This window comes from Tenrec ecaudatus, chromosome 8, assembly GCF_050624435.1.
Source record: "Tenrec ecaudatus isolate mTenEca1 chromosome 8, mTenEca1.hap1, whole genome shotgun sequence".
Lineage (NCBI taxonomy): Eukaryota > Metazoa > Chordata > Mammalia > Afrosoricida > Tenrecidae > Tenrec > Tenrec ecaudatus.
Genome location: NC_134537.1, coordinates 89,086,020 through 89,098,064, shown reverse-complemented (window position 1 = coordinate 89,098,064; position 12,045 = coordinate 89,086,020). Strand labels below are relative to the sequence as shown.

Genomic DNA, 12,045 nt, shown 5'->3' with positions numbered 1-12,045 from the left:
ACAGTGGGAGCCCCAAACCCATCTGCAGAGTATCTAGTTAGATGGAGCCACTGGCAGATCCTCTATAACAACAGGCAAGGGTCTTGAACAGCATGACAATCACACAGAGACTGTGGTAACCTTAATTATGCTGAATTGAACTTGGTACTTGGCCAGTTGACCTCCCTATAGGCCCGACCTGAATGTGTTCGGGTGCAAGTATCTCATACTTGTTCCATGACAGAAATTTCTTTCCTGTGTCTTTGAATGTTGATTGGAGTGTGTGTGTGGGGGGGGGGGGGGAAGGTGTGTGTATGTGTGTCTTTTCTTCCTTTCTCATTTGTAATTTGGTCTTTATATTATTTTTAATTATTTTATCCATACAATCTTATTTTGATTTTGTTTTTATTGTTTCTGTTGGGTTTCCCAGTTTGTGAAGCACAGGACGAAGGGATGCATAGTGATAATAATTGATACAAGGGTTGCCGGGGAGTAGGAGTTGGGGAGCGTGATAGGAAGGGAAAGGGGATTTCGGGAGGAAATATGAAGGCAGGAGGTCAGGGAGCACTAGAACGGAATATGATTGCACACCTCACTTTCACCATGGGGAGGGGGATACTCTACAAATTGATGTGGTAAGGATCGTACAATTCTTCTTGGTATGATTGAATGGTGGAAGTATTGAATTGTGTGATATATAAATTATGTGTCAATAAAACTCTTCTTCCCACGCCCCGCCCCCCCCCCCAAAAAAAAAAAAGCAGCAGAAGAGAGACTGACCTGGCTGGGCTCCACAATCAAAATGCTGGGTTTAGGTCTAGAATAGAGCAAACCAGAAACATGGGCAACTTCTGTTAGGATCTTCTGGTGCTAGATTTGAGGTCAAACCTTCATCAAGCTGAGCAGGAAATAGCAGTCCAAGCGCACTGCCATGGGGTCAGTGCCCCCTCCCGACGAGCCTAAGGGGCAGGGTAGACTTGTCCTTGTGAGTTTCCAAGACTGTCACTGTTGATGGGAGTAGAAATCCGTGCTCAGTGGCAGGCCAAGCCGATCTGAAGTGCCTGAGACAAGGGTGGTCTGATCACCAAGTTCCTCTAAGGCAGTGATTCTCAACCTTCCTCATGCTGCGACCCTTTAATCCAGTTCCTCATGTTGTGACACCCGATCACAACTGTTATTTTGCTACTGTTATTAATCATCATGTAAATATCTGATATGCAGGATATATTTTCATTGTTACAAATTGAACATCATAAAAGCATAGTGATGAGCCACAAAACAATATGTCATTATACATTATGAAATATTTATTTCTAATGACAAATAAATGGAATTTTTTCTTGAAGCAAGGTGTAGTAGCATGGGTAAGTCTTCATGCCAGGTACTGCTATGTGGGCGTATCTGCATGTGGGCGGACCCCCTGGGAGACGGATAGAGGAACAGTCTCTCAGTTCCTAAGACCATTGGAAATAGGTGTTCTCCAATGGTATTAGGCGACCCCTGTGAAAGGGTCGTTCAACCCTCAAAGGGGTCGCGACCTACAGGTTGAGAACCTGCATGGCTGCCTTCCCTTTACAACTTCTCCAAGTCCTAGGAAGACAGCTTTGCGCTGCCCTCTGCTGGTTAATCTACTTCCCTCCAGCTGAGCTCACTCATGGAAAACAGCTTCAATGGGGAGGTTTACGAGCTAATGGGCAGGTTCTAAGGAATGGGAGTGGCCCTGTCCTCTGTACCTGCATTCTGTTGAAGGAGACAGAAGAGGGGGGAAGCTTGGGTCACGAGGCCTCCCAGGAACTGTAGGTAAGAAGAGTTGGGTCCCGAAGAGCAAGAGTGAGGAGAGAGGGATTGGTCCTCCAGGCTGTTTGCAGGCTGAGCTACATGGGTGCACTGATGAAAGTGGGGAGAGGTAGTGACGATGGAGGAAGCAGACAGGAGAATCACAGAACTACAAGTAACCAGGACCAGCTAACCTCTCAGGGATCTACCATCTCTCTTCCAACTATTCTGTCAGAGCCAGTCCACCCCACAAGAGCCTAGTGCAACCCAGAAGCCCCACCCCACCCCACTCCACCCCATGGAGGCCCTGAGAGAACCAGGCCAACACTGGTGTGTCTTCTCCCAGGAAGGAAAGGGCAGGCAGAAGAGGGAGTAAGAAGAGGTCCTGAATGCTCATTCTGCCATGAACTTGCACTTTGAAATTCAGAGGAAGCAAATGCATGAAGTACAGCCTTGGAGAGCAAACTTGATGGTGTTCTTAAGTCCTGTAGAGTCGGCTCGCATTCCTAGCAACCCTCTGTACAAAAACATCAAGCGCGGGCTCTGCCAGGTCCGGTGCCATCCTCATCACCATGACCACATTTGAGCTCAGGACTGCAACCAGCGTGTTAGTCTGCCTCAGTGAGGGCCTGCTCTTTTCTGCTGCCCTCTAGGTCCTTCTCTGGGGACTGGTCCCTTCTGATACAATGGCCAAAGTACATGAGATGACATCTTGTTGTCCTTGCTGCTAACATTCTGGGTGCACTTCTTCCAAGACATTTGTTGATTTGCACACACCCCACCCCAAAATTATTTTTTTAAATCCTCACTGTCATTGAATCAATTCCAGCTCACAGTGATCCTGTAGGACAGAGTAGAACTGCCCTTTGGGGTTTTTGAGACTGTAAGTCTTTGTGGGAATAGAAAGCCTCCTCTTTCTTCCACTCCAGTAGCTGGTGCTGTCCAAGTGCCGACATTGCGGTTAGCAGCTCATTGTCACCTCTGATTTATGTGCTGTGCTTCAAGGCATCAGATCCCCTTTGAGCTCCCTTATTCATTGGCCATTTCCACGTGCATGTGGCACTTTTGCAATTACCATGACAGGCCTGATTCAAGATGGCCAGGACCAGCGCCTTACAGCTCGCCCATGCCTAGACTATCCACCTTTGTGCATCCATCCCATTTCATTTCGATGCGTTTCTATTTTCAAGATTCATTTTGTGTTCCGATTACGAGTGGACGTGTACAGTGATTCTCAACTGAAGCCACTCTGCTTTAGGAGGTAAGCATGCTGAGGGCCTTGCTATGGCCTCATCTCAACGGTTGAGTCCGCCTTAAGGAATAGCTCTTCCGTGGTCATATCATGAAGGTCATCCCACCTCAGGGATCCATCTTTTGGTGCCATATCGGGAAATGTTCTGATGCTGTTCCTGAGGATGCCTTTGGCCAGTGTTCAGGAGATTGCCAGGATCTGCTACATAGGCTTTCTTAGTCTGGGAACTTTGAAGAAATCCACCGTGGGTGACCTACTGGTGTTTGGCATACCTGTGGCATTGCTTCTAGTGCCACAACAATATGTAAGAACCAACCCACAGGAGGACAAACCAGCAGATTAGTGGTGGCCCAAAGGCACAAAGGGGAGAAAAGCCGTGGCATCAAGAGCAAGAATAGACATCCCCGTAATCAGGTCATTCCGATCTGGGAGGAAGGAGGAGGCTAAACAGGCGCACGCACACACACACACACACACACACCGCCCCCCCACCCCAAAACCTAAAGTTGAATGTTTCATTTAGTCGTGAATTTATAAATACATAATTACTTTGTACTTTAAATAGCCTTTCTAAATAGTATTGTTTGATGTAAAGAAAAAATCAGTGGTGATTCAAATAATTTAACAACCAGTCGACTGTCCTAATGACCATTGTAAGTATAAAAAATACACTGACGGAAAGCTTATTATTTTATATATCGATACTTAAATGAAAGAGGTACACAAAACTAGATTATGAAAAAACGAGATGATAAGAATCTTAAAATATTAATGAAAAATTTAAGTAATACCTGACAAAAACAATAAAACAGTTATTTAAGATACGGTACATCCATATTACATCTTGATTGAAGTCCTCACTTGCTAAACTCTTTGCTCTGATCCGAACATCATCGGCTGTGTGACTCATGCGTCACCATCTTTTCACTGTCGGAGGAGGACCCCGCTCCTTCAGGGGGCGACCCACTACACAGCAGTCTCTGTGCTCGCTCTGTTAGAGACAGACTACTCCTCTCCTCTGAACATGCCCTTTCCACTTCTGCTGAACTCACAGCAGTGGTTCTGACAATTGCACTTTAGACACTCTCAGGAATGGCATCATTCACTCACAATGTCCTGTGGAGCGTAACACAAAGCTGAACCGAATGACAGTGTCCCCCTCTGGTTGTGTGGCACTCTCCTCTTATGTCCTATGTTTGTTTCCCGAAGGAACAAACACAAGGGAACAAAAGTGTAGATTTTCATCAAAAGCATAATGAGTTTCATGAAATGAATCAATAAATAATACCAACATAGTTCTGTCTGATTTTTTATACCTCTGGATGGAATGAACACTACCACGGCTGCTTAGGATATACTCTGTTGAGCAGATAAATGTTTAAAAAAAGAGTAAGGAGTAGAACTACATAGGAAACAAGCCTCCGATGAAACCCCTCTCTCCACGATGGCGGGATGGGAAGACAGTGGTTACTAAACAGAGTGCATGGCAGAGATGACAGTTTAAACGTCATCAGTTGGTCCCTCCTCTGTTGCAGGATGTCCTGGATCCAGTTTTCAAAGTTCTCTGTATTTTTGTTTTGTTTGTTCAGATTAGGGTGTATCTCAGAGGTGTTATGTCCTTGGAGGTCATGCGCATGAAGTTGTATTATATGTCTTTATGTGTGCAGTATATGAAGCCCAGGACTAATGAACCTATAGAGACAGCAAGTAGAATAAGGGTTCCAGGTTGGGGGTTGGGGGTGGTAAAAGGGAGATGATGTCACGGAGTCCAGGAAGAAGAAGATTGTTTGGAAACTGTTTGTGGTAGCAATTGTACAATTCTCCTTGATGGTTGACGCGGTACATTGACAAGGAACTGCCAGAGGTTCAGGATGGATTCAGAAGAAAATATGGAATAAGGTATATCATTGGTGTTGTCAGATTGGTCTTAGCTGAATGCAGAGAATAACAGAAAGATGTTTACTTGTGTTTCATTGACTATATAAAGGTTTCAACTGTGTGAATCGCCATAAGCTATGGATAACACTGAGAAGAATGGGAATTACAGAACATTTGATTGTGCTCATGTGGAACCTGGACATGGATCAAGAGGCAGTTGTATGAATAGAGCATGGCTTAAAATCAGGAAAGCTGTGTGTCAGGATTACTTCCTCTCACCACACTTGTTCCCTGTGCGTGCTGAGAAAATCGTCAGAGAAGCTGGATTGTATGAAGAAGAATGTGGCATCAGGATTGGAGGAAGGCTTATTAGCAAACTGCAGTATGCAGAGAACACAGCCTTGCCTGCTGAAAGCGAGGACTTCAAGCGCTTGCTGATGAAGATCAATGATTTTAGCCTGCAGTATGGATTACATGTCAGTGTAAGGAAAACTCAAATCCTCACAGCTGGACGAATACGTCACATCATAATAAATGGAGTAAAGGTTAAAGTTGTCAAGGTTTTCAAATTGCTTGGATCCACAATCAATGCTCATGGAAGCAGCAGCCAAGAAATCCAATGACACATTATCGTGGGCCAATCTGTTGTACAAGACTGCATTTTTTATTTTTTAAAGACTGCCTTAAAGTGATGAAAAGCAAGGATGTTATTTTGGGAACTAGAATCAAAAAGCAAAATGTCATTAAAAGGACAGGAAATAGCGGCCCGGGTGCGCGCGCGCACACAGAGGGGTCCTGTCACCACCCGGCTGTCCCTCGCCGGCTGCGACCCCATGTGCGACCCGCTGGCCGATGTGCAGTGTAGGAAGCACAACTACGTAAAAGAAAATTAAAATCAACTGGAATCCTATTACCTTGAGCCTCGTTTTTCCCTCCTCTGCTCACTCTGTCCTCCAAGAAAGAACCATGACTGAAGACTCTCAGAGAAACTTCCGCTTGGTGTATTATGAGAAAATGGGGTTTCGTGGAGTAGAAGAAAAGAAATCACTAGAAATTCTCCTAAAAGATGACCCTCTGGATATCGAGAAACATTGTACTTTTAGTTAGAGGTTCCCCCTCCCGTCCATGTACCGCGCCCTGGTGTGGAAGGTGCTTCTAGGGATCCTGCCTCCGCACCATGAGTCCCATGCCCAGGTGATGGCCTACCGCCGGGAGCAGTACTCAGACATCCTGCACGCCCTGCGGGTCATCCGCTTCCTGGGCCCGAGCATGTCCCAGGTGGAAGTCTATCTCCGGAGGTACCAGCTAGACTCCGGGAAGCTGCCGCGAAGCCCCTCTTTTCCGCTGGAGCCCGAAGACCAGGTGTTTCTGGCCATTGCGAAAGCCATGGAAGAGATGGTGGAGGACAGCGTGGACTGCTACTGGGTCATCCGCAGCTTCGTCAGCCAGTTGAGGAAGTACCGGGACGCTCTGCCCCTGCTGCCAAAGGCCTTCGAACAGTACTTGAACCTGGAAGACAGCAGACTGCTGAGTCACCTGAAGACGAGCTCTGCGCTCTCCAAACTGCCCAATGACCTCTGGTTCAAGAACTGCTTTGCGGGCTGCTTGCCCGAGTCCAGTCTGCAGAGAGTTTGGGACAAAGTCGTAAGTGGATCCTGTAAGATCCTCGTGTTTGTGGCAGTGGAGATTTTGTCAACCTTCAAGATAAAGGTCATGGCCCTGAGCAGTGCTGAGAAGATCACCGGGTTCCTGGAAAACTTCCCCCAGGACAGCTCGGGCGCCATCGTGAGCAAGGCCATCGACTTGTGGCACAAGCACTGTGGGACCCAGGCACATTCCGCCTGAGCACCCCGACACCGGGCCTGCTGAACCCAGTGGGAACCAGCCTCAAAGTGTGACTTTCCCCAGTAAAATGATTTCATCATGAAACCTGCCACGCTGCCTCGTGGAGGTGACTCGGAAGTCCAAGTTCAACCCTGAAAGCCTCTGTCAAGGGTGCTGAGATAATAGCTCCCTGTTTTAAAGCCACTCGTAGCTGGGGTGGGGGAGGCATGTGAATACGCAGTGCATCGTGGGTGCATGCCTCTCCCAGATGAGCACCACGCCACGCTAGCCAGTGTCAGAGGCCTAGTTCTGGAATAAAGAGCAGCTCCCCTTTGTTGACACCTCGGGGAGGGTGTGGGGGGGGAGGACAGGAAGTAAATAAAAGATCAAAGTGTGACTCTTTGAAACTTGCTCTTAATCATAAAGTAGCTAAGGAAAATAGAAAAGAGGTAATGAAGTTAAAGAGCTGAACAAGATCTTTCAAAGTGCAACTCCAGAAGACAAAGTCAAATATTATAATGAAATGTGCAAAGGCTTAGAGTTAGAAAACCAAAAAGAACACCCTCAGCTCATCTTAAACTTAAAAGGAAAGACCCCAAGAAAAATTCATGCCTCACGTTGCAATATTGAAAACCAGTGAATGATAGCAGGAAGCACAAAAGTCAATGGAAGGAATACACAGTTAACAAAAAGAATTAACTAATCAACATTCAACCATTTCAGGAAATAACATGTGAGCAAGAGCCAATAATGTTGAAGGAAGAAGTTCAAGTTGCAGGGAAAGCCACAAACAAGGCTCCTGGAATCGAACTGTTTCAACTAGCTGATGAAGCACTAGGTTGTCTATGACAAGGAATTTGGAAGACAGCTGCCTGGCCAAGTGATTGGAAGAGATCCATAGCTGTACCACTAGAGAGAAAGGTGAGTCCCATGAAGAAGGATGGGAAAGTAGCTTCTTGAAGATGTAATTATTTGATCTCTCTTTTGACACATTTTAAATTTGTTCTAGTTTTTAATATTTTCTGCCTGCTCTTAAAATGAGGTTTTTAATCTGTTTTACTTTGTTGTTGTTAATTTTGTTTGTTAAATCTATAACAACAGAAACTGGATCGATGGTTCCTTGGGAGTGTCCCAGGGGAGCTTGGGGAGACATTGGGAGCTAATAACGAGGACAATAATGAAAGAAAATTCTAAAACTGGTTGTGGTGATGTGCACAACTCTTGATGTGATCAAACTATTCAATTATATGATGTTAGTTACGTGCAACAAAATGTTTAAAAAGTAACCCAACAGAATCATATCATAAAACAATATCGTTGATATCACAATCAAGTAAACTTTTGCTGAAGGTCAACCAACACTGATTGCATTGACAAGGAGCTGCCAGAAGTTCAGGCCAGATCCAGAAGAGGACACGGAATGAGGGATATCACCATTGGGTCAGATGGATTTAGACTGAAAGCAGAGGAGACCAGAAAGATGTGTCCTTGTGTTTTATTCACTGTGTGGAGCAAACCAAAACGATGGACAGCCGTAAGAAGAATGAGAATCCCACAATGCCTTTATTGTGCTCCTGTGCAATTTGTACATGGATCAGAGCCACTTATGCACAGAGTGGCCGAGGGTCAAAGTCAACTTGATGGCACCTAAAAACAAAAGTGCTGTGCAGAACACTATTAGTTCTGAGCCAGAAGTCCTGGATTCTAGAACTGACCCTGACACCCAACCAGAAGACTATCTGTCACAGAGTTCAAGTTCACAACCTGCATCCTCCATGGGCTCTATTGGCTTGTTCTCACTGAAGTAGACATGACATGCAGTGAGGCCCACACTCCCTGTGTGTTCCATTCCAGCTCAACAGTTCACACCTGTGCAACTAACACCCAACTCAAGACAGAGAGCATCCCACCACGCCAATTGGTAATTGCCCATTTAGTCAATTACCAATCAGCCTAGCAGGGGATTTCAAGTCCTCGTGGGTTTTTATGAGGCTCTGATATCCCTCTCTCTCTCTCTCTCTCTCTCTCTCTCTCTCACACACACACACACACACACACACACTGCCATGAGTTGATTTAAAGTCACATCAACCTTATAGGACAGAGTAGAATTGCCCCATTGGGTTTCCAAGGCTGTACATCTTTATGGGGGCAGAAAGCCTAATTTTTCCTCTGAGAAGCAGCTGATCATTTTGAAGAGCCTACCTGAAGATCCAGCACAACTCCCAATCCACTATGCCACCAATGCTCCTAAAATGTACACATGTATTTTGGACTAATTCTTAGGACAAATACCCCAAATGTTCTCACGTGTATTATTCTTTTGGAGCCTTAGATAAGAACATCTGTGTTCGGATTTATTTCAAAATGTCTGTGTGTTTGGGCTAATAATGGTGCGCCTTATCCGTAGTTTAAATATGAAAACAAAACCATCGCGTAGCACCGGTGGATGTGGAAGTCACTTTTGGTCAAAGTAAACACCAATACTGGTTTTTTCAAAGCACATTGGAATGAAAAGGATGTTCCCATAGTGACTGGAGTGATGTAACCACTAGAGCCCATCCCAACAGAACAAGAGCGCGTGCCTCCTCCTGTCAACAGGCTGAGCATCGTCCCAAGAGTTCTGACTAATCAACACGGCATGACAGAGAAGGATGACAGGTCTCGGGAAGGAACAGACAGAATTCGCTTACTTGAGCTATAATAAAATATGTGCACTGAAAGGTATTATCTTTTAAAGATAATTTTCACTATTAAAACTTGAACCTATACCAATGAAGAACACAGCTTTCCCCCAGATCCTGGATGCTTCCTCCCCCAACTACCATGATCCGAATTCTACCTTGCAGGACTGGATAGGGCAGAGGTTGTACACTGGTGCATATAGGGGCTTGAGGCACAGGGAATCCAGGGTGGATGATACCTTCAGGACCAAGGATGTGAGGGGCGATGCTGGGAGAGTGGAGGGTGAGTGGGTTGGAAAGGGGGAACTGATTACAAGGATCTACATGTGACCTCCTCCCTGGGAGATGGACGGCAGAGAAGGGGGGGAAGGGAGACTCCGGATAGGGCAAGATATGACAAAATAACAATCTGTGGATTATCAAGGGCTCAGAAGGGATGGGAGAGCGGGGAGGGAGGGGGAAAAAAAAAGAGGACCTGATGCAGAGGGCTTAAGTGGAGAGCAAATGCTTTGAGAGTGATTCGGGCAAAGAATGTACGGATGTGCTTTATACAATTGATGTATGTATATGCATGGATTGTGATAAGAGTTGTATGAGCCCCTAATAAAATGTTTAAAAAATAAATAAATAAAATAAAACTTGAACCTAGTCCAAAGAAGAATGATCCAACAGAATTTCCTCATATACATGTGAAATTGATGAACAAGGAAAACCAAAGAATTGATGCATTTGAATATTTAAGCATCTCAAAACTTCTCATAGTCATCTACCTTCATCAACTTTATACATAAAGATATACACATAGACGGATGTGTACATATATATGTACGTGAAAGGAATTTAAATTTTTGGAAGAAATTCATTACCTTTTATGTCCATTATATATACAGATGCTAACAAAGAATCACAAAGGAGTTATCACAAATGAAAAGCAGGCCGTGGGGATTAATACATAGAAAATGTTCTCTTTTATTTAAAATGTCCAGCTGCAGAATATTCAAGTAGAGTCTTCATTTACAAAGAAGCCATTTTTAGCATTTTTTGTTTTGACTTTTAATATTTAGAATGTTTTAATTTTTTTTACATTTTATTAGGGGCTCGTACAACTCTTATCACACTCCATACATATACATACACCAATTGTATAAAGTACATCGGTACATTCTTTGCCCTCATCATTCTCAAAGTATTTGCTCTCCACTTAAGCCCTTTGCATCAGGTCCTCTTTTTTTCCTTCCCTCCCCACTCCCCCCTCCTTCATGAGCCCTTGATAATTTATAAATTATTATTTTGTCATATCTTGCCCTATCCAGCATCTCCCTTCACCCCCTTTTCTGTTGTCTGTCCCCCAGGGAGGAGGTCACATGTAGATCCTTGTAATCGGTTCCCCCTTTCCAACCTACTCACCCTCTACTCTCCAGTATCGCCCCTCACACCCCTGGTCCTGAAGGTATCATCCACCCTGATTCTCTGTGCCTCCAGCTCCTATCTGCACCAGTGTACAACCTCTGCTCTATCCAGTCCTGCAAGGTAGAATTCGGATCATGGTAGTTGGGGGGGAGGAAGCATTTAGGAACTGGGGGAAAGCTGTATTCTTCATTGGTGCTACATCACACTCTGACTGACTCATCTCCTCCCCTAAACCCCTCTGTGAGGGAATCTCCAGTGGCCGACAAATGGGCTTTGGGTCTCCACTCTGCACTTCCCCCTTCAGTCACTATGGTAAGATTTAATTATTATTATTTTTTTTAATTTTAACAATTTATTGGGGCTCATACAATTCTTTTCACAGTTCATATATATACATACATCAATTGTATAAAGCACATCTGTACAGTCTTTGCCCTAATCATTTTTTTCTCTTTTCTTCTTTTACATTTTATTAGGGACTCATACAACTCTTACCACAATCCATACATATACATACATCAATTGTATAAAGCACATCCATACATTCCCTGCCCCAATCATTCTCAAGGCATTTGCTCTCCAAGGATTTAATTATTTTTGATGATGCCTTATACCTGATCCCTTTGACACCTCGTGATCGCACAGGTTGGTGTGCTTCTTCCATGTGGGCTTTGTTGCTTCTGAGCTAGATGGCTGCTTGTTCACCTCCAAGCCTTTAAGACCCCAGACACTATCTCTTTTGATAGCAGGGCACCATCAGCTTTCTTTGCCACATTTGCTTATGCACCCGTTTGTCCTCGGCGATCGTATCATGGAGGTGTGCAGCCAATTATATGATTTTTTTGTTCTTTGATGCCTGATAACTGATCCCTTCGGGACCTCGTGATCGCACAGGCTGGTGTGCTTCTTCCATGTGGGCTTTGTTGCTTCTGAGCTAGATGGCCGCTTGTGTATCTTCAAGCCTTTAAGACCCCAGACACTATCTCTTTTGATAGCCAGGCACCATCAGCTTTCTTCACCACATTTACTTGTTCGCCTGCTTTGGCTTCAGCAGTTGTGTCGGGAGGGTGAGCATCATAGAATGCCAATTTAATAGAAGAAAGTATTCAGGTATTGAGGGAGTGCTTGAGTAGAGGCCCATGGTCCATCCGCCACCTTAATACTAAACCTATAAATATAGACACATAGTTCTATTTCCCCATCCTCATATATATATATTTGCATGTACATGTCTTTGTCTAG

At 44.7% G+C, this 12,045-nt stretch overlaps 1 protein-coding gene across 1 annotated transcript; it reads left to right on the top strand.

The window, feature by feature from the left end:
• The first annotated feature begins 5,851 nt into the window (after positions 1–5,851).
• LOC142455023 (TBC1 domain family member 7-like) lies at positions 5,852–6,730 on the top strand. Its single transcript, XM_075556512.1, has 2 exons — positions 5,852–5,956; positions 6,038–6,730. Exons 1-2 carry the CDS (start codon positions 5,852–5,854, stop codon positions 6,728–6,730), a joined length of 798 nt encoding a protein of 265 aa, XP_075412627.1.
• The last annotated feature ends 5,315 nt before the right edge of the window (positions 6,731–12,045 follow it).

Excerpts from the sequence above, each read along its gene's own strand:
- LOC142455023 (XM_075556512.1), top strand. The coding sequence starts at position 5,852 with ATGACTGAAGACTCTCAGAGAAACTTCCGCTTGGTGTATTATGAGAAA. Across the intron at positions 5,957-6,037 it reads AAATTCTCCTAAAAGATGAC|CTTCTAGGGATCCTGCCTCC; the intron begins CCTCTGGATATC and ends GTGTGGAAGGTG.